This window comes from Garra rufa, chromosome 24 (genome assembly GCF_049309525.1).
Source record: "Garra rufa chromosome 24, GarRuf1.0, whole genome shotgun sequence".
Taxonomy (NCBI): domain Eukaryota; kingdom Metazoa; phylum Chordata; class Actinopteri; order Cypriniformes; family Cyprinidae; genus Garra; species Garra rufa.
In genome coordinates, this window is record NC_133384.1 from 35,409,176 (window position 1) to 35,435,475 (window position 26,300).

The 26,300-nt window shown below is 32.9% G+C and overlaps 1 protein-coding gene, 1 pseudogene and 4 gene segments (V, D, J or C); 2 read left to right on the forward strand and 4 right to left on the reverse strand.

The window, feature by feature from the left end:
* LOC141300198 (C-reactive protein-like) overlaps window positions 1–26,300 on the reverse strand; it is a 68,811-nt pseudogene that overhangs the window by 39,623 nt on the left and 2,888 nt on the right.
* Window positions 1,140–1,594, forward strand: LOC141299985 (immunoglobulin kappa variable 4-1-like). The segment is given in 2 exon segments: window positions 1,140–1,191; window positions 1,272–1,594. Coding segments are annotated over 2 exon segments (375 nt in total).
* Window positions 4,192–5,795, reverse strand: LOC141299986 (Ig lambda chain C region-like). The segment is given in 3 exon segments: window positions 4,192–4,652; window positions 5,479–5,530; window positions 5,733–5,795. Coding segments are annotated over 3 exon segments (432 nt in total).
* LOC141300026 (Ig kappa chain V region 3547-like) lies at window positions 9,158–9,665 on the forward strand. The segment is given in 2 exon segments: window positions 9,158–9,220; window positions 9,331–9,665. Coding segments are annotated over 2 exon segments (384 nt in total).
* LOC141299987 (Ig lambda chain C region-like) lies at window positions 10,161–12,022 on the reverse strand. The segment is given in 3 exon segments: window positions 10,161–10,477; window positions 11,319–11,370; window positions 11,954–12,022. Coding segments are annotated over 3 exon segments (438 nt in total).
* On the reverse strand, window positions 14,889–17,079 carry LOC141299988 (tripartite motif-containing protein 16-like protein). Its single transcript, XM_073830293.1, has 4 exons — window positions 17,055–17,079; window positions 15,934–15,996; window positions 15,719–15,858; window positions 14,889–15,305 (listed from the first exon to the last, which is right to left on the reverse strand). Exons 1-4 carry the CDS (start codon window positions 17,077–17,079, stop codon window positions 14,889–14,891), a joined length of 645 nt encoding a protein of 214 aa, XP_073686394.1.

A 26,300-nucleotide genomic window follows, 5' to 3' on the forward strand; every position in this document is an offset into this window, starting at 1 on the left:
TAAAGCACTTTCATTGTGTGAAAGCCTTACTGTTATTTTTTATAAGATAAAAAAAACATTTGACTAACATTAATTATTTTGGTGAGCAGTTGACATTTAAGGGTCTTAGGTTATATATCTGATTTTTTATTCTTTATTTGCATATGAGACTTTTATGAAACTAAATACATCAGATAATATTGTAGTATGTGGATTTGTTTACTAAGTGTCACGATTGAGAGAAGGAGGAGATCTGGGTCCAAATGCAGGTGAGTATTTTTAATGAAATGAAAACAAACTAAACAAACAAAAAGGCCAACACGGCACAACTAGACATAAACTGAAATATAAAATAAACAATATCAGGAACAAAATCAAAGGTCAAGAAACTCGGAACACAGAATACAAACAGGACTAGAGACAGGATACAGGATACAATGCAACCAGACAGAGTGTAGGGAGAGTGGAGACTATAAAGACTGTGCTAATGGGGAACAGCTGTGGTGCTAATGAGTGTGACAGGTGTGTGTGACAAGACAGGTGTACCCAATTAGCGGAATGGGGTGCGGGAGGATGGGAGACAGTGACCTCTGGTGGGGAAGGGAGACACCACAGCTCAGACACGTGACACTAAGTTATCATGGTCATGGAAAACCTGGAAATAAGAGTGAAATGTACATTTGTTATATTTACACTGTTACATTTCAAGCAGCCTGTGTGTTTGCTTTTAAGTTACTTTGTGCAACAAATGATCTAAAGTAGTTTATGTTAGCTGATTCAGTTGTGTTTGAATCCAGTCACATATATACCAGTGAAGAGTCTTCATCTAGTGATAATGCTAAATAAAACAGTATTTTAGCTGGGCTCCATCTATTATTTGTACATGTATCTTAGTACTAATGTTGGTCTTGTAGATGCATTCAGAAGTGATCTGATATCATTTATAACACACTGGCTATTAGAAGATATGTTATAAAACAGATTACTTTTTCACATTTTAGTAATTGTATTTTTAGTAATTCTATAAATAAGCAATTGTGTTCAGGTAAATGATCTGGAGTGTGTTTGCATATTGATCAGATGCTTCAGTGCACTGAGAGTGTTTATAGAGCTGTGAGTTTAACACTTCATCACTGACACACACAACAATCTTCATCAACATGACCTTCATCATCATCATCTTCATCTGGACTCTCACAGCGTTTGCTCAAGGTTTGTGGAGCACAAGTTTGATATCAATTCATTTCTTCAAGTATAATACTACATTTTTTAATTCTTCTTGTGTGTTTCAGAATGTAGAGGACAGATCAGCATCACTCAGAGTCCCTCAATGACAGCTCAACCAGGAGAAACAGTTAAAATTACCTGTAAAACTAGCAGAGACGTGTACAATGATGGTGCTGATGATTTTTTAGCCTGGTACTTACAGAAACCTGGAGAAGCTCCTAAACTCCTGATTTATTGGGCTAACCGCCGCCAGTCAGGAACTCCATCTAGATTCAGTGGCAGTGGATCTAACAGTGATTTCACTCTGACCATCAGTGGAGTCCAGACTGAAGATGTTGGACATTATTACTGTCAGAGTTACCACAGTGGTGATGTGTTCACACTGTGATAAAGAGTCGTACAAAAACCTCCGTCAGTCAGAGTCACAGTGACTGAACTGATAATGCAGCTGCTCAAACACTATCACTCACTACTGACACACGTAAAAAAAAAAAAAAAACACGTAAAAGTCCTCCTACTACATCTGTGTGTATGTCAACTTGTAGGTGGACTTTTACGTGCTTTTCCCAAACCAGGGAAGTGACGTCGACGTGTCGCCATTTGTAGTTTTTGAGACTAGTAGGGATCGGGTAAAAGTTGTTTTCAAAACACTCATGGTGGACTTACAAATTTTCCGATGCAGTGTTTTGTGAGTACATAACCTATTTACACTACTGTAGAAGTTTGGTAAGATTACGTGCACGTTAAGTGGTGCAATTTACGAGATACATCAGATGTTACATTTACGGCTGTAGCAAGCCATTCGAAAAACTCTGATATCTCCCTCAATGTTTGACTAAGGTAAAAAAGCTTTCGGATGGGGTATTTACATGGACTTCGGAGTGCATAGCAATGAAGTCAAATCCGAACCATCCCTTTAAAGTGAAAGGAGAAAGAAAACAAAAATCTAAACCAAAAACATAAGCTAACATTTCGTTAGCAGAAAAAAAATACTTTCAGTCAGAATGCATAAAACTGAGTCAAGTCAGATGGTTTAATTATATAAACATGAAAACAATAATAACACTTTAAGTGTCAGTATGAGCACTATAAATGTATATTGCATTAAAATGATTACCTGATTTACTTACATCCAAAATGAATGGCAGTGAAACAAACCAATACAACAGCTAAACAAAAACCTCTACTCTTTCTTTTAAGTGCACTTAAAGTACATCACCAAAACATCATCTTTATACACCAGAGACTCATGCAGAATAAAAATGCAATGACTTGAAAACACAGCATTTCAGCACAAAACACAATTAAGGCCATAAAACAAATCAGTTTTCATCTCTATGTGATCATATTCATTTCTGATTGATAAATTCTACCAAACACATTTAAACAAACAGGTCATGCAGTCGACAATTGCACATTTACTGAATGTTCAGACTTTAACTTCTAGTCAACAGTCTGACAGCTTATAAAAAGTTCACAATGACTGTTAAACAAACGTAACATCATAAAAACAGCTGCAATCCAGTGATTGTCAGATCCTCACTGAGATTTTGTGCATTTGAGAGACTTATGAAGAAATAAATGTTGTTAGTCAATTGACTGATGAAGGGTTTTTCCACAGAGAGTCACTTTGCATCGACACATGCTTCAGCGCTCCGAGTGTTTATAACGTTCAGACTCAAACACTTTATAACACACTGCTGTTTACCACGGTACAAAACCAACAAACACAATGAATCTCTTCAGCAGCTTCATCTGGATTCTGACAGCTTTTATTCCAGGTAACAGAAGTGAAAGATGCTCATTTTTGACTTTTTAATGTTCATTTAATTTGATTAAACACATATAATGTTGTTGTCAGCAGCATCCAGAGGAATCACTGTGACTCAGCCTGAACTTCTGACTGTTTCTAAAGGACAAACGGCCACTATAGAGTGTAAAACTGATCCTGGAATAGATAGCTGGGGTTTAGCTTGGTATCAGCAGAAACCTGGAGAAACTCCTAAACTCATCATTTATGGTGTAAATGATCGCTATGATAGCAGCTTACGTCGATTTAGTGGGAATGGAGCACAAGGTGGGACTGATTTCACTCTGACCATCAGTGGAGTCCAGACTGAAGATGCTGGATATTATTACTGTAAGAGTCGACACTCTATCAGTGGTAACTATGTGTTCACACAGTGATAAAGAGTCGTACAAAAACCTCTGTCAGTCAGAGTCACAGTGACTGAACTGATACTGCAGCTGCTCAAACACTCACTCAACAGTGAAGAAACACAAATATGATCTTAATGTCAATTTTGTTGCGGTCCATCATTATTTTTTGAAGTTTTTTAAAATTATTTTAATATGCTGATATTTTTTTTCCGGATCATTTATGGTTTATCACTTCTATTCTCAAATAATTTTTTAATATGTGATATTTTTAATTAGGCCTATGTATTTTTATAATGCATAGTTTCTTTCTAATTATACATTCATAATCCAAAAAGCATCAGCAGGACATAACGATTTTGCTGCTTGAATAGTTTGCTCGTCATCTTCCAGTCAAAAGTCTCCATCCTTGTACAGTTAATTCATTATTTGTATAAGTCTTATAAAACTACCTCTCAAACTCAATAACTGTCTCATCGCTCCATGAGCAGAAGTGAAACTGATCCAGTTCAAAGCGTTTAAACGGTCAAACAATGATACTGTTTCTGAGTTTTGAATTTTCATAGATATTAAATTAAATATACACCACATTAAATACTGTTAATCTAACACACTTTATCTTTTTAAATTCATCTATAACTATATTTGTGAGGTTCACAATGTGTCATCATGTAACTGCAGGTGTTTTCATGGTCCATTGAGTGAAGTTTCAAATTTTTTAATGTGAACTAAAGCCCTGATCAAAAGAGACAACCAAAACAAAAATGGCAAAAAAGAACACAAAGACATAAAGTTACAACTGTATTTCATTTATTGAGTACATTTTAATAGAATCACCACTGAATGATAAAGCGCACATATAGTCTTGTATGAAACACACAAAGCAAAGCAAGAAGCTGGATGTGGAGAATGAAGGAGTCGCTCATGTGCTGTTAGTCTCCATGTGAGACATGAGTGAGAAGAGCAGCAGATCTACTCTGAACACTGATGTCTGGTCACGTGTCCAGTGATCTCAGTCTGGCCGCTCCGTGTGGCCTCACAGCTCACTGAGACGCCCTTCATCCACTCCTGCTCAGAGAGAGTCAGGCTGCTGCTCCAGCTGTACAGACCGTCCTTCTCCAGGAGCCCAGCGCTGCTCTCCTGAGACCTGCTGCTCCCGTCCACCTTCCAGCTCAGACTCCAGTCTGACGGGAAGCCCTTGTTGGCCACACACACCAGTGTCGCTGTCTTCTTTGAGGAGATCTCTGCACTGGAGGGCGGCAGGACGCTCACTTTAGGACGAGTGACGCCTGAAAAACACACAATAGTCAACTCAGTCAAAAGAAAGCATTTCTTTGCATTTTCCTTTCAAGTTTTTAAAAATGTATGACAAATTAATACAATGATAGCTTTTCTTGGCCAATTTAACAACATTAAACTGCATGTCAAATGAATAAATTTTTACAAAGCATGTGATCAGCAAACCAACGAAAGTCTGGTAAAATATAGTGATTTGAAGAGTCATTTTTGTTATTAACTTCAATTTAACTCATTTTTAATAAAAGCATCAAAAATCAGCAACCAACATAACTGCAGGAGTTAATTACAATGTTTGATGACAGCATGAGAAAATTGGGTACAAAAGTTTGTTCGGAAAAAATATCTGGCATAGCTATTATAATTAATTACAAATATAACATAACAATCTACAAATATTAACAAAAATACAATTAAGCATCCATAATTTCCAGTTTGATAATATCTACATGATTTACTTAAAAAATTAACACACTAATCTGAGAATTTAAGTTTAATTACTGTCTTAAATTTTCAAATAAAATCTGCGGTGCTAAAATGACAACTTAATGTAAATTTAATTTCAGTGCACATTTTTAACCATTTATAATTCAATTATCAATGAGGAAAAAAATATAAAATCAAGTTATTAAGAAATAACAGAAATGATTATAGTTCACTAATAAAAATAAGATCCCATGGCAATGAAAACCATATTTACAATGTTGACTGCCAAACATTAAGTGTGAATTAAAAATAAAAATGCATCCTTTCTATAGAGCAACAAAGTGTTTAACAGTCAGTTGTTGTATTAATAATATTAAATGATGATTTACTTACTGCCAACATCCAGTTTGGTGCCGCTGCCGAAAGTCAACCACAGTGATACAAACTAATAGAGCAGCTGAACAAAAACCTCCTGAACGCTTCACTAACTACACAAACACACATCAACTGAGTCTCCAACACATCGACCCACAGCACAAATTACTTTGATTTAATTCATGTGCTTTATGCAGTCTGCATTATTACTAAAGCATGAAACTTAATTTATGGGAAAAATAACGTTTTATATCATATGTGACGTGACTCACAAACTCAGTTGATTCAGTGACTGACAGAGACTCCTCATGTCTGTTAAAAACCTGCAGGAGCATCCATGGATTTGACATAAAAAATTAAGGAATCAACAGTCATGTTTCTATTCAACTACAATCAAAAATATTCTCAGGAGAGATTCAGGTTAATATACTAAAGTTGGTCTTGGAGATGCATTCAGAATTGAATGATCTAATATTATGAAAACACTTCAGTAATTGTATTTTGTTACTGTTAATGAGCGACTGTCTTCAGGTAAATGATCTGGAGTGTGTTTGCATATTGATCAGATGCTTCAGTGCTCTGAGAGTGTTTATAGTGCTGTGAGTTTAACACTTCATCACTGACACACACAACAATCTTCATCAACATGACCTTCATCATCTTCATCTGGACACTTTTATACTGCTTCATACTACAAGGTGAATAGTGTACATTTGAGATAAACATTAATTAAATTATTTTATAAAATGTCAGAAATAGATATATTAATGGACTAATATATGTTGTTGTTGTTGTTTTTTTCAGGGTGTAAAGCTCAAATCACAGTCACTCAGACTCCTTCAGTGAAAACTGCCACACCAGGAGAACATGTTGAGATTAGCTGTAAATTCAGTTCTGCTCCAGGCTGCAGCCCAAACCCCTGTGTGTCCTGGTACTTACAGAAACCTGGAGAAACTCCTAAACTCCTGATTTATTTAACAAGCAGCCGCCAGTCAGGAACTCCATCTAGATTCAGTGGCAGTGGATCTAACAGTGATTTCACTCTGACCATCAGTGGAGTCCAGACTGAAGATGCTGGACATTATTACTGTCAGAGTTACCACAGTGGTCCAGTGTTCACACAGTGATAAAGAGTCGTACAACAACCTCTGTCAGTCAGAGTCACAGTGACTGAACTGATACTGCAGTTGTTCAAACACTATCACTCACTACTGACACACACAGACCAAACACAGGAACTACACATGAGCTCAATACTTATGTTATGACTGAAATCAGCTCTATTAGAATGTGATCTGTCCTGTGACCAGGAGCGTTGCTAGGAATTCTGGGGCCCCTCAAAATCACACTCAGTAGGGGGGCTGTTACTCTGTTCTACTATTACCCTCTGTCCGACGCACCCTGCCTGTGACAGATGGGTATCATTCAAGCTCTGATTCTGAGACAAATTTATGTGAAATCAAACAACATTTTTCTCAGTTCCAGTGATGTAGTTTATGTGTTTTTTAGATTCTACTACAATCATGATAAACTACCACTCAAACTTCATAACTGTCTCATCACTCCATTAGCAGAAGTGAAACTGTTCCAGTTCAGAGCGTTGAACCAATCAAACAGTGAAACTGTGAGTTTGAGGTGTAAATCAGATTTGCATTGGCAGCTTTAGTGATTCTGATCGTCTCAGAATAGAGCAGCTCCGTCTCCAGTGACCATGTTCAAACCCCAAGAGCTTCAGTTCACATTTACTGCTAAATGCAGCTGTTCTCAACTTTTACAATTAAAACAAAACCATTTTCCAGAGTCTAACTAATGAAACAGTTTCAGCTGAACTCAAAATAATGCAACTAGTCATAAGCATCTTCTAGTGCTTACAAGAAAAGCTGCTGCACAAACAAAATGGCAAAATAGTGCATCTGTCTTCAGGTAAATGATCTGGAGTGTGTTTGCATATTGATCAGATGCTTCAGTGCTCTGAGAGTGTTTATAGTGCTGTGAGTTTAACACTTCTTTCATCACTGATAGCTTTCCTCTATTTTAACTGAAAGAACAACCAGCAAAAACATGATGATCATCATTGGCGTCTGTATCTGGACACTCATTCTTTCTGTTCAAGGTTCATTTACTCTATTAATAACTTAATGTGATTTATATGCATGTGTTTGATGGTAAAACTGATTTTATACTTGATACTTTATTAAATGTTGCTATAATTATCTTTTGAAAGAGACTACAGGACAGATTTCTGTGACTCAGACTCCCTCAGTATCAGCTGTTCAACCAGAAGAAACAGTTACTATAAACTGTAAGACTAGCAGAGGAATTGGAGATCGTTCACGGGGTTGTAGAGACTGTCTCGCCTGGTATCTGCAGAAACCTGGAGAAGCTCCTAAACTCCTCATTTATGACATAAGATCAAGGCAGTCAGGAACTCCATCTAGATTCAATGGCAATGGAGCAGATTATGGAACTGATTTCACTCTGACCATCAGTGGAGTCCAGACCGAAGATGCTGGACATTATTACTGTCAGAGTGTACACTGGATCAACAGTAACTGGGTGTTCAGTTCAAAAACCTCTGTCAGTCAGAGTCACAGTGACTGAACTGATACTGCAGCTGCTCAAACACTATCACTCTCTTCTATCACAGTTCACCACAGCAAACACTTCTGTAAACATACAAACCGGGCCAGATTTTTGTTTTATGGCATGGGCTATTTTAGTGTCTTTCGGTGATCAGCAAACTATTGAACTATTTAATTAAGTTATCCATGATATTTACCAACTACAAAAAACTCTTTACTTTCTTTGCTATATAACCTTTAGACCTGATCACAGTGAACCATATTGGGATCTTTCGACTGAAAAACCATTAAGCTCTGTAATCATTTTGTGACAATAATGACAGTAAACATATTGGCCATAAACAGATCTTATAAAAATTATTCACCTCTGTGGAAGTTTTTATGTGTTGTTGTTGCACATTATTATACCACAAAGAATTAATATGAGCTTTATTTTTAAGATCAACAAAGACATACAACTGGTATACTAATATTAATTGGTATATTAAAATATTAATTGTTAATTAATTTTGCATGATTATCCACATACTTCAAGTCAGTGTAGTATTTATTAGTTGATGCACTTTTGACAGTCCTTACAGCTTTGAGTCTGAGTGGATCTTGTAAGGCTTCTATCAGCGTTAAAGATCCAGTCATTGCATTTCTACCTAGAAAACTCAATCAGGTGTTTCTTTATGATTGACTGGTAATTAATCATTTACTCAAATAATTTGCACTTTTTTATCTATTTCAGATGGCTGAGCAAAAACAAACTGCTGTCAGTGTCTAAAAAGTAAAATACTCAATAGTAACTGTTTGTTTCTAAACTTTTGTATAAAATCAATACCACATTCACAATCATGCTGTTGATCTGATATTCCAAAGAAACTGAGCTCTTGCATGTCTGATGTTGTTTTATATCAGTGAAGGATTAAATTAACATGTGAACTCATTCAATATTTTCTTAAGTCTTAGTGAAACAACACAATAAACCAACTTCAAATTGTTGACATTTTCCAGAAGCATTTGCATAGAGATTCTGTTTTACATGAGCGTCACACGCTTCAGTGCTCTGCATGTGTTTATAACTCAAACATGAAACATGATCAGCAACTGTTTTTCACTATAACTAAACCTACAACCAGCAAAAATGACTTTCATCACCATATTGATCTGGACACTAGCAGTATTATGTGGAGGTTTGTGTCAGTAAATACATTACATACATTATTTACTTGTTATTTTTATGTGTTGTGAAGACATATGGTTGTAAAAGTGTTTGGGATTTCTGATCTTTTTCATTTGACAGAATCTATTGGGCAGGTGACAGTGACTCAAACTCCCTCAGCGCTGCTCGCTCAAACTGGACAATCAGTCACTGTAAACTGTAAAAGTAGCAGTAATCCAGAATGCTGTTATGGTGATGGAAAACCCGGTCTTAGCTGGTACTTACAGAAACCTGGAGAAGCTCCTAAACTCCTCATTTATTATACAAACCGCCTCCAGTCAGGAACTCCATCTAGATTCAGTGGCAGTGGATCTAACAGTGATTTCACTCTGACCATCAGTGGAGTCCAGACTGAAGATGCTGGACATTATTACTGTCAGAGTTACCACAGCAGTGGTCCAGTGTTCACACAGTGATAAAGAGTCGTACAAAAACCTCCGTCAGTCAGAGTCACAGTGACTGAACTGATACTGCAGCTGCTCAAACACTATCACTCACTACTGACACACACAGACCAAACACAGGAACTACATGTGTTTAAATCTTCAAGTCAAATCAGCTTTATTAACTGATCTGTCCTGTGACAGATATGTATTACTCAAATAGGCTCTAATTCTGAGACAAATTTATGTCAAATAAAACAAAAAACCCCACACATTTTTCCAGTTCCAGTGATGTAGAAACAAAAAAGAACAATGACAAAAAAGAACACAAAGACATAAAGTTACTGTATTTTATTTATTGGGTCAAGTTTAATAACATCACCACTGAATAATAAAGCACACACATAGTCTTGTATAAAAAGCAGAGCAGATGCAGATGAGAGCGACTGAAGCTGGATGTGGAGAATGAAGGAGTCGCTCATGTGCTGTTAGTCTCCATGTGAGACATGAGTGAGAAGAGCAGCAGATCTACTCTGAACACTGATGTCTGGTCAGGTGTCCAGTGATCTTAGTCTGGCCGCTCCGTGTGGCCTCACAGCTCACTGAGACGCCCTTCATCCACTCCTGCTCAGAGAGAGTCAGGCTGCTGCTCCAGCTGTACAGACCGTCCTTCTCCAGGAGCCCAGCGCTGCTCTCCTGAGACCTGCTGCTCCCGTCCACCTTCCAGCTCAGGCTCCAGTCTGACGGGAAGCCCTTGTTGGCCACACACACCAGTGTCGCTGTCTTCTTTGAGGAGATCTCTGCACTGGAGGGCGGCAGGACGCTCACTTTAGGACTAGTGATGCCTGACAAACACACAATAGTCAACTCAATCAAGACTAAGCATTTCTCTCCTTTCAAGTTTTAAAAAATTTATTTAAAAAATACATTATTAGTTTTCCTTTCCCATTTTAACAACAATTAAATGCAAGTCACCTGAATGTTTTTTTTTTTTTACAAAGCTTGTGATCAGCAAACCAATGAATGTTTGGTGAAATGAATTGATTTGAAGATTATTTTTCATTATCATTGTTAGTCGCTTTGAATAAAAGCATCAAAGATCAGATGTGAATAAACATATAAACTGCAGGGGTTTATTACAATGTTTAATGACAGCATGAGAAAACTGGTCACAAAAGTTTGTTCTAAAAAATGGAAAATATAACTTTTGTCTAGCATGTCTATTATAACTTTAAAAATAACTTCTACAAATATTAACAAAAATACATTTAACCATCCATAATTTCCAGTTTGAATATCTGCAGGCTTTACATAAAAAAATCAACACACTAATCTGAAAATGTAGGTTTAATTACTGTATTAAATTTGCATGTAAATTCTAAGTGGTGCCAAAATGACAACCAAATGTACATTTTATTTTAGTGCACATTTTTAAACATTTAAAATGTAACTATCAATGAAGAAAATAACAGAAATTATTATAGTTCACTATTACAGTCATGAAATCAAAGATGCCACAATGAAAATCATCCGTACAATGTTGACTGTCAAACATTCAATGCAAACTAAAACTAAATTAAATTAAAAAAAAAAAAAATTAGTTGAAAAGTGCATTCTTTCTATAGAGCAACAAAGTGTTTATCAGTCAGTTGTTGTATTAATAATCTTAACTGATGATTTACTTACTGCCAACATCCAGTTTGGTGCCGCTGCCGAAAGTCCACCACAGTGATACAAACTAATAGAGCAGCTGAACAAAAACCTCCTGAACGCTTCACTAACTGCACAAACACACATCAACTGAGTCTCTAACAAACACATCCACTCACAGCACAAAATGATTTACTTCATCTGCTTCATGCAGTCTGCATTATTACTAATTTACAAACTGAATTTATAAAAGTGAATGTTTTATATCATGTGTGACGTGACTCACAATCAAACTCAGTTGATTCAGCAATTGACAGAGACGTGTGTGATGATCCTCATGTCTGTCAAAATCCTGCAGGAAAATAAATGAATTAGGCATAAATTTTAGGAATTAAGAGTCATGTTTCTACTACAGTCAAAAATATTTTCAAAATCTCAGAAGAGAGTCGAGATAAAATACTAAAGCTAGATTTTAAGATTTATTCAGCAGTGAATGAGCTTATATAATTTATAACAGCTTGGCTATTAGAAGATAAAATATTGAAAGATTAATTTAGTAATTGTATATTGTGTCTATAAATAAGCGACTGGAGTGTGTTTGCATATTGATCAGATGCGTCAGTGCTCTGAGAGTGTTTATAGTGCTGTGAGTTTAACACTTCATCACTGACACACACAACAATCTTCATCAACATGACCTTCATCATCATCTTCATCTGGACACTTTTATACTGCTTCATAATACAAGGTGAACAGTATATACTTAAAAATCAATTGAAGTATATATAATTAAATATCACACTGCTTAAAAATATGGCAAATATATATTTTATGAACTCATAAATGTTTTGGTTTTCAGGGTTTAGAGCAACTCAGATCACAGTCACTCAGACTCCTTTGGTGAAAACTGCCACAGCAGGAGAACATGTTGAGTTGAGCTGTAAACTCAGTAAAAATTCAAACTGTGGCCCACCCTGTGTGGCCTGGTACTTACTGAAACCTGGAGAAGCTCATAAACTCATGATTTATAATGCTAACACACTCCAGTCAGGAACTCCGTCTAGATTCAGTGGCCGTGGATCTCACAGTGATTATACTTTAACCATCAGTGGAGTCCAGACTGAGGATGCTGGATATTATTACTGTCAGAGTTACTACTGGCTGAACAGTAAAAATGTGTTCACACAGTGATAAAGAGTCGTACAAAAACCTCTGTCAGTCAGAGTCACAGTGACTGAACTGATACTGCAGCTGCTCAAACACTATCACTCACTACTGACACACACAGACCAAACACAGGAACTACACATGTGCAAAAAACTGAAATCAGCTGTCTGGCATTATGACTTGGTCAGTTACAAAAAGGTTTGGCTCAGCTATAATCAGAGAAATTAGAGTTTTTATGTTTTGTTTTTAATTGTAGATTGTATTACTCGCATATTTTATTATAAAGTTATATAGTAAAGTTATTGTGTAGCATGTAGTCATTCAGGAACAAAACAAGGGATTGTCTTCATTAGTGACTCATTAAATAATTTATTCAAACGACTTGTTCAAAACACTGATTCAGGAACATTCTCTTGTTCAGAGACACGCTTTCTGTGTGGTTTGTTTGGAAATTACACTTGGCTGAACAAGAACAACTTAACTGACAGTGTTGTCTCTAAAATGTAAATCACTCAATATAAACTTCTTTAGTGAACTGTAGAAATAAAAAACTTGATGTGATGTATCAATAAAGGATTCTGAACTTGTAAAATGTTCCTTACGTCTGAAGAAAACAGCACATTAAACCAACTTAAACTTGTTGACATTTTCCTTAATTTGCATGAGAGTCTGTTTTACATACAGCGCTCTGTGTGTTTATAACTCTGTCAAACATCAAACATGATCAACAACAGATTTTGTTTTACTGTAACTGAACCTACAACCAAAAAAAATGACTTTCATCATCATATTGATCTGGACTTTAGCAGTATTATGTCGAGGTTTGTGTCAGTAAAGATATATTTGTTATGTGTTGTGAAGAAATATAGTTGTAAAAGTGTTTGTGATTTCTAAACTTTCTCATTTGACAGAATCTATTGGGCAGGTGACAGTGACTCAAACTCCCTCAGTGCTGCTCGCTCAAACTGGACAATCAGTCACTGTAACCTGTACACTTAACAGTGATGCAAACTGCTGTTACAATGGCAACCATTTTCTTAGCTGGTACTTACAGAAACCTGGAGAAGCTCCTAAACTCCTGATTTATGCAGCAATCAATCAACAATATGGAACTCCATCTAGATTCACTGGCAGCAGATCATCTGGGAGAGATTTTACTTTGACCATCAGTGGAGTCCAGACTGAAGATAACGGACATTATTACTGTCAGAGTAGACACTGGATCAACAGTAAAGATGTGTTCACACAGTGATAAAGAGTCGTACAAAAACCTCCGTCAGTCAGAGTCACAGTGACTGAACTGATACTGCAGCTGCTCAAACACTATCACTCGTTCAACAGTCAAGATTTTTATGGATAATAAATGAAATATAAATCATTCACTGAGTTTTCCATTTGCTACAGTAAATATGTTACGTTTTTTTCCAGCCATTTCTACATTTAATGTGTATAGCTTCTGGTGTCATCCACTACTAGCTATTTTTAGCTCTACAAAACAGCTGGTTTTGCTGCTTGATATTGCAAGCTGGTGTTTTGCACCATATTATGTTAATATTCTAATATTCTGATTCTGATATATTCATTTTTTTTTACTTATCTGATTTACTATTCATAACTAATTTCTCATGAGCAGAAGTGAAACTGTTCCAGTTCAGAGCATTTAACTGATCAAACAGTGAAACTGTGAGTTTGAGGAAAAAATCAGATTTGCATTGGCAGCTTTAGTGATTCTGATCGTCTCAGAATAGAGCAGCTCCGTCTCCAGTGACCATGTTCAAACCCCAAGAGGTTCAGTTCACATTTACTGCTAAATGCAGCTCTTCCTCAAAAGCAGCTGAAACTTTGGTATGAACAACACACTGATCATTGATGCAGGCAAACATATGTGTTGCAGTGGCGTGCACAGACCTCTGGAGGGGCAGGAGCAAAATGGCATTACGTGGGCAGAATTGCCTCTTCGGTAGAAATCGCGGAATCGCTAGTTGGCGCTGTGCATTAAAATCAGTGGAGAACAGTAAGAGGACAATGGGTCACTTATGTGCTATACAAGCTCTTAAAAATAAAAGTTTGCAGTGCCATAACACACAATTTTAGGTTAGAACCTTTCAGTGAATAGTTTATAAAAGAACAACATTTTTGTGTGTGTGTGCAGAACATATACACTTTTTTACTATAAAGAAACTTTTGTGGACTGGAAAGGTTTAATAGATGCTAACAAAAAACATATTTTTATAAGTGTGGGTTAATTCTAGACTTAACATTATATATAATGTTATATATTCAAGATGACATGTGAAACTGAAAATGCATGATTATAAAAAAGCATTATAGCAAGCTATATAATGAAAAACAGATGAACAGTAATTTTAAATATAAAGTGATATGAGGTTTTACAGTGTAAAATAAAATACAAGCACAGTATTACTCTCCCCGTCTACCTCATTCCTCTTTCTTGAGTATTAAACAAGAGGACTGTCTTCCCACCCAGAAACCTGGAAGAATTGTTTCCTTTATGGGATTTTTAAACCTGTGAAGAAGTTTGACTTCCTTTTTCTTTGAATCTTCCTCTGTCTCCACAGTGTAGAAGCAGAGCAGACCCGCGGGCTGATCCACATACACCCCTATAGTGCAGCACTGAGGCACGTCTGTTACCCTGCTGCTGATTCCTTTATGCCAGGCGTCATAGCAGGATCCGGCCCAACCCAGACCCCACGATTCCTCGTTCTCCCCGAGGCCGCAGGGACCATCGCTTGCCTTCCTTCCAGCACCCTCATATGCTGCTCCTACAACCACCCAGCCAGAGTACAACACCTCCCAATAACAGCGAGTTGCCCAGATAGACTCCTTACAAAGCACCTGTACACACACACACACACACACACACACACACACACACACACACACACACACACACACACACACATGTTGGGTTTACATGTTTTATGGGGACATTCCATAGGCGTAATGGTTTTTATACTGTAGAAACCGTATTTTCTATGGCCCTACACCTAAACCTAGCCCTCACAGGAGATTGTGCACACTTTTACTTCATCAAAAAAACTCATTGTGCATGATTTATAAGCCTGTTTCCTCATGGGGACCTGAGAAATGTCCCCACAAGGTCAAAATCTACTGGTATTCCTATCCTTGTGGGGACACACACACATGTAAACCCAACATGTGTGTGTGTGTGTGTGTGTGTGTGTGTGTGTGTGTGTGTGTGTGTGTGTGTGTGTGTGTGTGTGTGTGTGTGTGTGTGTGTGTTTTACCTGAGGACTGTGGTCAAATCTCTCTGGCCTGTCCAGGTAAGGACACACCTCATCTGTCATGCGGGACACTTTAGCCCCGCCCTCTGTCAGCCACAGCACCTTATTGGCAGTTTGTTCGTCCAATGAAATATTGATCCAGTCTAAGAGGAAAGAAACAGGTCAGTACTTTTTAAACTAGGCTACTGTTTGTTTGTTTGTTTATGTGAGTGACTCACATTTAAGCAGCTCCTCTCGGGACGTCGGCTCTGGGATGTTCGGCTCGTAAACTGGAAGCTTTTCTGAAGATAGTGAAATATGAAAATAGATTTAGATTTCGGCATAAATGTAATGTAAATACTGATAATTATCATGCAAACTGTGGTTTAGCACATCATACCGGCAGGAGTATTTCTGGCTTTGATTGTCCTTCCTGGAAGAAAACAGAAAAATATATATTTATATTATATTTTATTTTTTTGCAGCGCTATGTTGTTAGGGTGACAAAACGGTTTAAATCATCTTAATTTATTTTTATTTATTTTTTTTTTTTGCCAGATGTTCCGTCAATGTTAAAATTATTGAGCTGGCCAATCAAATCAAAGTAGGCATAGTTTACGCTCACGCAAGTAGAGCGCAACGCGTCAGCGTCAGGTTTAACGTTGAAAGAGAGTAAGCCAGGTAAGATGAAAGTAGCAAAACCTTTTTATATTTGACAACTGTTTTACGATAGAAATGATAAACGGTCGACAGTCAAACCCGAGGATGCAAAATACTCGATTTTGTTCTCAAATATATCGTTTTTTATTTAAAAAAAAGCGGTATCGTGTACGTCAATCATGTAATTCCTAAATGAATGTGACGAAACATAAACTTTTAGCTTTTTTAGCATTTTAGGCATACAAAAGTGTATATGTGTCCCCGGACCACAAAACAAATTTTTAATGCCTGTATAGGTTTTATTATGTTTTAGTTTTAATGTTAGTTTATTTGTAGTTGTTTTACATAAAATGAGAAATATTCGCAACTAACTGAAATAAAAATTGTTGCATATTTAGACCGAAATTTAGTTGCTTTATAATATTTTATGTATTTATAGTTAATATTTTAAAACTGAATTCTTCATTATCTGTACATACTATAATACAGTTAGTGTTACTGTACTGAGCTTTGTTTTTTTTTTTGTAGGCATTTGCTTTTTACTGTATGCTGTCTATAATTTTACAGCTAAATAATATAACATTAACACAAAAACACAAAAATAATACGTTTAAAATGTAGATCCTGCACATTTGACTACAGAAAAAACTTTCTGAGAGTTATTTCTTAGTTAGTTCTTAATTATAAAGTAATGCTTTACCTGTCTTCTTGATTTGATGTGCCATAATTGTTGTGCTTGAAGGCATTTTGATGGTGGAGTTTGTCTGTAATGTGTCTGGATGTGGTCCACGTCTTGTGTAAGATGCAGTGGCTCTTTTATAGCCAACATATAGTGCAGAGAGATGGACACATGGCCACTAGAAACCATAAGGAGGGCGTTTCCAATGTCACACTTTGGCCAAATAAAGGCAGCACATCAGAAAGACAAATGCACAGACAGACACATCACTGGAGCGGAGTAACGGACCACAAACTGGGTCAAATGACACACACACACACACACACACACACACACACACACACACACACACACACACACATACATATTACCTGCCTATCTAAATAGGGACTTTACACCAAGGTTAAAGTTAACTAAAACCATAAAAAAATTACTTAAAATCAGTTAAAAAAAAAAAAAAGTTACATTTATGAACCACATTTCAACTAAATGTACTAAAATTACTACTAAGATAGAAATAAAAATGACAAACTATAGGCACATTTATAAAAAATTTCTAAAACATTAAAAAATTATACGTATTATGCTAATTAGTAAAGATTTCCAAACCTAACCATAAAATTAAAACATATTTGCAGTATTTAATTTATTATTTATGAACCACATAAATAAAAAATTAAATCAGAAACTAAATAAAACCTATAATAGTATCTCAGTTATACTAAAATAACATGGTTTGCCACAAAATAAATATATATTAAATCATAAATATATGTATTATAATATAATACAAATAAGTAATGTAAAAACATAAATAACCTATACTTATTATGCTAACTAGTAAAGATTTCCAAGCCAAACCCTAAAATGAAAACATATTTACAGTATTTAATTTATTTATTTATTTGTGAACCACATTTCCACTCAATGTCCTAAAAAGAAATAATTAAATAATTAAAAAATATTTATATATCACTTATTTATATATTAAATAAAATATGAATTATTTCTATTTATAATTTACAATTTATACATAATTTGTAATTAATGTAAAAATAATTCAATATTTTTTAAATTTACAATTTATTCAGAATTTAATTCATAAAAAGGTGTAATTTTTAAAGAATTTATATATATATATATAGAATTATTGTATACATATACGTATATCATAATTTGTACTAATTATTATAAATTAGTGTTTTAATTCGTTTTTTTTAGTATTTCATTATTTATGAACCACATTTCCACTCAATGTCCTAAAAAGAAATTTAAAATTATTTTTAAAAATGTATTATTAGTTAAAAAACTTTATAGACAGTTTAAAAAATGTCAAAAATGCAGTATTAAGAAAACTTTCAAACTAAAATTAAAACAGTAATTAAAATGAATAAATTCTATAATAAATATATAATTATTAAATGCATTTTAATGCATTAATTATTTTTTTGCTTATTTATTTTTTGCCACATTTCTGTTTAAATTGAATTTTTGTTCAGATTTATCTGACCTTCTGTGACAGTTTACACATTATGTTTTTATCATGGTTGGGCCTGTCTGTTCCTGTTTTGCACCAAGCTAACAAAATTGTCTATCCTCCAAACCTAATCTTCACAGAAACATTTATGTCTTTTCCCTAAGATGTTATTAGGCCTTTTTCATTGTGGTGTTTGTTGACCTCCTGAGGACACAAATCGGCAAAGCTCACATTTGTGCGCATGTGAATGTCTCTAATGACAAAGTGACATTGAGAAAGTAACATGGAGTAGAGAAAACAAAGGAGAGTGTGTGTCTTTGTGTGTGTGATGCAGCTGGCACAACTGTGTAGTACCTTTCAGAATTGACAGATTAAATTCCACAGACTAATTCCACTCAAACACTTTTATAAGATATATGATACAGAGATTAGCAGGTCTAAAATACATGCATGCACTGCACAGAATGCATGTGATGTCTCCTCTGAAACTTTAACCTACCCGCAGAGCACTTATCCTTCACACAGCACCCTAAAGTAAACTAGTCAACATCCGTGGATGGCGATAGTATATCGTGGGTAATAAAACTTGTAAATAAACCAAGCAGTCACAGTTTTATCAATATTGAACAGACTGGAGCTTTAGGTTTTATATATATATATATATATATATATATATATATATATATATATAGTTTTATATATATAATTTGTGTTTCTTATTAAATTTTTTTATGTATAATTATTACATATTTGAAATTACAAATGTATAATTTATAAAGAATTGATCATTTTATTTATAATTATTTCATAAATTATAATTCACAAATATTTATATATTAAATAAAATATAATAAATTATTATAATTTACAATTTTTTCATACTTTATTTTATAAAAATGTGTAATTTTTAAAGAATTTAAAATTATATATCATTACTTATAATCACAAATATTTACATGTTTATAATATTTAATAAAATATTATAAATCATTTATAATCATTTATAATTTGTAATTATTATAAATTAGTATTTTTAATTTATAAATAGTATGCATTTTAAATGACAAATGTATATTTTATAAATATTTGTCATTTTTAAATAATTTATAAATCACATATTTATATATTAAATAAAATATGAATTATTTCTATTTATTAATTTACAATTTAATCCTAATTTAATTAATAAAATATCAATTTAATTTAATATAATTAAAATTAAGAATTTATAATTATATATATATATATATATATATATATATATATATATATATATATATATATAAAATTATTGTATACATTTATGCAATTTATTTATTTTTATTTATTACATTTATTTCTAAATCACAAATATTTTTATATTTAATTAAATAAATCATTTCATTTATAATTTGCAAAGTTTGTACAAGTTGTAATAATAATTGTAAATTTGTGTTTTTATTTACAATTTTTAATTTATAAATAGTACAAATTTTTTAAGAAAAATTTATAATTTATAAATATTTGTCATTTTTAGATAATTTATATATTTTATATAATTGTTTTATAAATGAATTAATTATTTATATTTATAATTTACAATTTATTCATAATTTGTAAATAATATAAAATATTATTTATTAATTTACAATTTATTCATAATTTATACAAATGTGTAATTTTTCAAGAATTTATAATTTGTATATATAGAATTATTGTATACATTTTATAAATCACAAATATTTATATATTTAATAACATAAATCATTTCATTTATAATTAGCTAATTATTAATAATTTGTAATAATTATTATAAATAAATGTTTTTTATTTACAAGTTTTAATTTATAAATAGTACAAATTTTAAATGAAAAATGTATTATAAATCACATATTTATATATTAAATAAAATATGAATTATTTCTATTTATAATTTACAATTTATTCATAATTTGTAAATAATATAAAAATATTATTTATTAATTTACAATTTATTCATAATTTATAAAAATGTGTAATTTTTCAAGAATCTATAATTTATATATATAGAATTATTGTATACATTTTATAAATCACAAATATTTATATATTTAATAACATAAATCATTTAATTTATAATTTGCTAATTATTAATAATTTGTAATAATTATTATAAATAAATGTTTTTTTATTTACAAGTTTTAATTTATAAATAGTACAAATTTTAAATGAAAAGTGTATTATAAATCACATATTTATATATTAAATAAAATATGAATTATTTCTATTTATAATTTACAATTTATTCATAATTTGTAATTAATATAAAAATAAGTAATTCATTATTTATTTATTTACTTATAATTAAAAATTTTGGTGCACAGTTTACAATAACATAACAATGTGTTATTATAACAAAAACATATAATTTCAAAACAGCCTTCCCAACCTTTACTGTAGCCAGTCAACAGTTTCGTATTATAACTAATGTGATGTGTATTCCATATATAAGAGCATTATTACTGGTCACTTTGCAGTGTGTTCACCTTTATTATTCTGACATGACGCCAGGGAATCACATTCACGATATTTATGACCGGCAGGACAATCAAACAAAGCCATTCTGCTTCTGTCTTTAGTGTGTTAAAATTAAAAAGATGCTTTCTGTAGCTATGACCATTTCTACTCAATCATCCAGTCACATTGTGGTGTTCAAGCCAAGTTTTCACTCTTTATATTTATATTTCCATTTTTTTCTTTATTTATTTGTCAACAGATTTATTTGTGATTCATGTCTTTATTTATCATTCTTTATTTCATCTTCTTCTCTGAATTTAGTTAAGGTTTCATGATTGCACCAGACTGTCAGTCTTTTCTAAAAATATAAATGCACAGAACTTCACAAGTAGACAGAAGTGAGATGCAGTGTGTGTTTGGTATGTATATGGCTGTCATTGAGCTGTCGTTACTGAAACAGAGCAGCCATCTGACAGCACATAAATCCTTCATGCATGTGTCCGATGTGTGTGTGCGTGCAAATGTGTTGAAAAGCCAAAGTGGTACAATGTCTCAAAGCTAAAATGACCTTCTCTAACCTGCTTAATGTGTGTGTGTGTGTGTGTGTGTGTGTGTGTGTGTGTGTGTGTGTGTGTGTGTGTGTGTGTGTGTGTGCATAAGTGATTGTGTGTGTCCGTGTGCAGTGTTACTTAGTAAAGCATTACAATATTGCGTTACTCCCTAAAAAGGTAACTAATTACATTACTTAGTTACTTTTAATGGAAAGTAATGTGTTATGTTACTTTTGCGTTACTTTTTACATCTGGACAGGGTTTGCCTGTTTGTTTTTAATATAAAAAGTACTATTTTTGGCAAATGTAAAAGCTCTTTCACACCAAAAGCCTCAGGCTAAATGGAAAAGTAAATGTATGTCTGTCTAGTAGAATGCATAAGAAGAAAGTTCAACACTCTTCAGCAAAAAAAAAAACTATGAAGCACAAATGTTAGTTTATCTTGAGTCATTTTTGCTTGTAGAGTTAAATTGGATTATTGAAGGTCAGCAGCAAAGACATTGGTTAATAAAATAGGTTTAAATTCATAAAAGATATTTGAATTGTTTAACATATTTAATTGCAGTTTTGCGTCATATTCTGAATTGCTTTTCACTCTTTTTAATCATTTTGAGAGATACTGAATCTGTTTATTTATTTTTTTGTGAGTGAGATGAATTAATGCATGTTCACAGTTATCCTAGAACTAAAGTTACATCTTACTCCTGATTTCTCTCAACATGGAGACAGGAGAGCTCTCAGTCAATAAATGGGGAAAAACTTTTTTTTTAAAAAAACTCTCATTTTCTCCCTCAACTTCAAAATCGTTCTACATTGCTGTTTTACCTTTTTTGTTAGGGGTATTTGATCTTCTTTGCAAACACTGGGTCGGTACTTCTGCAGCGATGAAAGATGATTTTGAAATAATTTTTGAAGTTTAGGGAGAAAATTAAATGGGAGTTTTTCGACGTACCCTAACTGTCAGGGATCAATTTGTTACAGAGCAAGACAAGACGAGCATTTGAGGAAAAAAAAAAAAAAAAAAAAATATATATATATATATATATATGTGTGTGTGTGTGACCCTGGACCACAAAACCAGTCATAAGGTTAAATTTTACAAAACTGAGATATATATATATATCATATGAAAGCTCAATAAATAAGCTTTCTATTGATGTATGGTTTGTTAGGATAGGACAATATTTGGCCGAGATACATCTATTTGAATATCTAGAATCTGAGGGGGCAAAAAAATCAAAATACTGAGAAAATCACCTTTAAAGTTGTCCAAATTAATTTCTTAACAATGCATATTACTAATCAAAAATTACATTTTGATAGGTTTACAGTAGGAATTTTACAAAAAATCTTAATGTAACATGATCTTTACTTAATTTCCTAATGATTTTTGACATTTAAAAAAAAAAATCAATAATTTTGACCCATACTATGTATTTTTGGCTATTGCTACAAATATACCCCAGCGACTTAAGACTGGTTTTGTGGTCCAGGGTCACATATATATAAATTGTGATTTAAAAAAATAACAGATCGTTTTGCTTGATAAGGCCCTTATTCCTCGGCTGGGATCGTTTACAACCGCATTTGGGATCGTTTGAAGCCGCATTTAAACTGCAATTTTAGAAGTCCACTATGTGGAGAAAAATCCTGAAATATTTTTCACAAAAAACATAATTTCTTTACGACGAAGAAAGAAAGACATGAAAATCTTGGATGACAAGGGCGTGAGTACATTATCTGTACATTTTTGTTGAACTTATAAACTCCTTTAAAAAGGTTTGTTTGATCTGCGCTCTCTACGGTACAGATGTAAATTAGCTTTTCATTTAGCCCAATTCTTATTCATTGTGCTTTTGGTGTGAAAGGCTTTTACATTTGTCAAAAATAGAAATTTATATTTTAAAAACAAACTAGCAAGCCCACCTGGATGAGAAAAAGTAATGCAAAAGTAACATAATATATTACTTTTCATAAAAAGTACCAAAGTAATGCAATTTGTTACTTTTTAGGGAGTAAATATATAATGCATTACTTTTTTTAAATTAACTTTCCCCAACACTTTGTGTGTGTTTGTGTACAGTAGTGACAAAATGTAAAATAAGGATTCATCTTTATTCCTGCATAAATTTGACCTAAAATGTGGATGCATATTAACTGATTAGAATGTTCACATATTTATATATCCAATAGAAAAATACTTTTTAATAATATACATTTAAATGTGCTGTTTATATCCTTTTTTGTTTACTGGACAAAGTGTGGGATCAAAATAGAATAACAATCGATTTGAATATGAGAATGTATAGGATTAACTGTGAAATACTGGGCCTTCCTAAAAGGTGGGACAGCCAGGGTATAAATCATGTCATTAAGTGCATGTGCCAAGAGAAAATCAAAAACCAGATCACTATGTTCAGAATGACAGAAACTCTGGCTGAATACTGTACACTGCACTGCCTCCTATGGTTTAAAAATAGTAAGTGCAACCGCAGACATTAGCCCACCACAAATGTCCAGTGAGTACTAGCTACTCCAAGTATTTTATGCATGCAGACATTCGCATTGCGAATACACTACCAGTCAAATGTTTTTGAACAGTAAAATTTGTAATGTTTGTTAAAGAAGTCTCTTTTGCTCACTAAGCCTGCATTTATTTGATCCAAAGTACAGCAAAAAAAAATTGAAATATTTTTTACTATTTAAAATAACTGTTTTCTATTTTAATATATTTTAAAATGTAATTTATTCCTGTGATCAAAGCTAAATTTTCAGCATCATTACTCATTTATTATTATTATTTAAAACAGTAAAAAAAAAGGTCAGGATTATTTGATAAATAGGTTAGAAAGATCAAAGGATCGGCATTTATCTGAAATAAAAAGCTTTTGATAAACTGTACTTTTACACACAAGCATCTGTTAAGACAGCTGTGAATATTAGTATTGTCATTTTACAGTTGTAATGTAAAAATAAAAATATTATTATAAAATCTTCATTATTATTTCAACAGTAATATGTTGTTTTACATTTTATATATATAATTTTTTATATTATTATTGTTTTTTTAATTAATGTTAATTATTATAATTATTTCTATTACTAAATTAAAATACATTTTACCTTAAAGTAAAATATTATAATAGTAATATTTCTTATTTTGTTTTTTAGTAATTTTTACTTTATGTATTTGTTTATTTAGTAATAATAATAATAATAAATAAACAAAAAAGTTTACAATAAATAAAATGTTTATTATTAAAGAAAATACACATGACTAAATAATAACTATTATTATTATTATTATATAGCCATATTTATATTGGCCAAACTGTAGAGCCTATCAAAACGCATATGGCAGATTTTATCAGAAAAATTGCAATATGTTTTTTACCCCAAATCATGCTGCCCTAGCAGAAACTCTCCTCCCAGATATTTGTTGATATGATTTACAATCGTATTTCAGACTAATTTCTGACTTGAATTCAGATGTTGTGCCATGACCTAATTCAAGCACTTTATATACATGACAACTCATAAATATGAATCATTTCACCAATAGCCAGTGGTATGGATGCGATGCTTCGCTTGCAGTATATGGAGTGTTTAAAGCAGTAGATCTTGCCCTTGCCAATGTATAGCTGTGTCAGTCTAAATGAGGTCAATCTCTGGATACATGACTCGCGTGCTTGTGTTCGGTGTGTAATGCAATGACACCTGCCATTGAAATCAGGTGCTGAGTGGAGAGCATGTGTGAGAGTGAGAGACGGAGAGAGAGTCAAGGACACGAGCATCACCTGCTCCACAGCCTCACACACGTCAGCATTACAGTCAGACTGGGGAAAAAATACTGCTTTAAAGGAGAGCTTCACTTCCAGAACAAAGATTTACAGATAATGTACTCACCCCCTTGTCATCCAAGATGTTCATGTCTTTCTTTCTTCAGTTGATAAGAAATTATGTTTCTTGAGGAAAACATTTCAGGATTTCTCTCCATATAGTGGACTGCCCCATATACTTGGTGCTCCCAAGTTTAAACTTTCAAAATGCAGTTTAAATGCAGCTTCAAAGGGCTCTAAACGATCCCAGCCGGGATCTTATCTAGCGAAACGATCTGTCATTTTCAAAACAAATTGACGATTTATATACTTCTTAACCTTAAATGCTCGATTTAGTACAATCAACTTAGCTGTTTAAGTCATTTAAACTTAAATTAAATCGAACTTATTTTATGAAGTTGAACATTTATTTTGATTAACTAAATTGAAACACCTCTATGCCATTTAAAATTTACAAATATTTTTTAAAATAAAATTTAATAAAAAAAACAAAAAAAACAACAATATATACACTACCAGTCAAAAGTTTTTGAACAGTAAGATTTTAAATGTTTTCTAAAGACCTGCATTTATTTGATCCAAAGTACAGCAAAAACAGTAAAATTTTCAGTATATTTTTTATTTAAAATAACTGTTTTCTATTTGAATTTATTTAAAAATAACAAAAATTTCCTGTGATCAAAGCTGAATTTTTATCTTCATTACTCGAGTCTTCAGTGTCACATGATCTTTCAGAAATCATTCTAATATGCTGATTCGCTGCTCAAAAAATGTTTATTATTATTATTATGTGGAAAACAGCTAAATAGAATTTTTTCAGGTTTCTTTGATGAATATAATGTTCAGAAGAACAGCATTTAACTGAAATAGAAATATTTTAACATTATAAATGTCTTTATCATCCCCTTTGATCAATTAAAATGTA

Excerpts from the sequence above, each read along its gene's own strand:
- LOC141299988 (XM_073830293.1), bottom strand. The coding sequence starts at position 17,079 with ATGGCACATCAAATCAAGAAGACAG. Across the intron at positions 15,997-17,054 it reads ACATCAAATCAAGAAGACAG|AAAAGCTTCCAGTTTACGAG; the intron begins GTAAAGCATTAC and ends CACTATCTTCAG. Across the intron at positions 15,306-15,718 it reads GATTTGACCACAGTCCTCAG|GTGCTTTGTAAGGAGTCTAT; the intron begins GTAAAACACACA and ends GTGTGTGTACAG.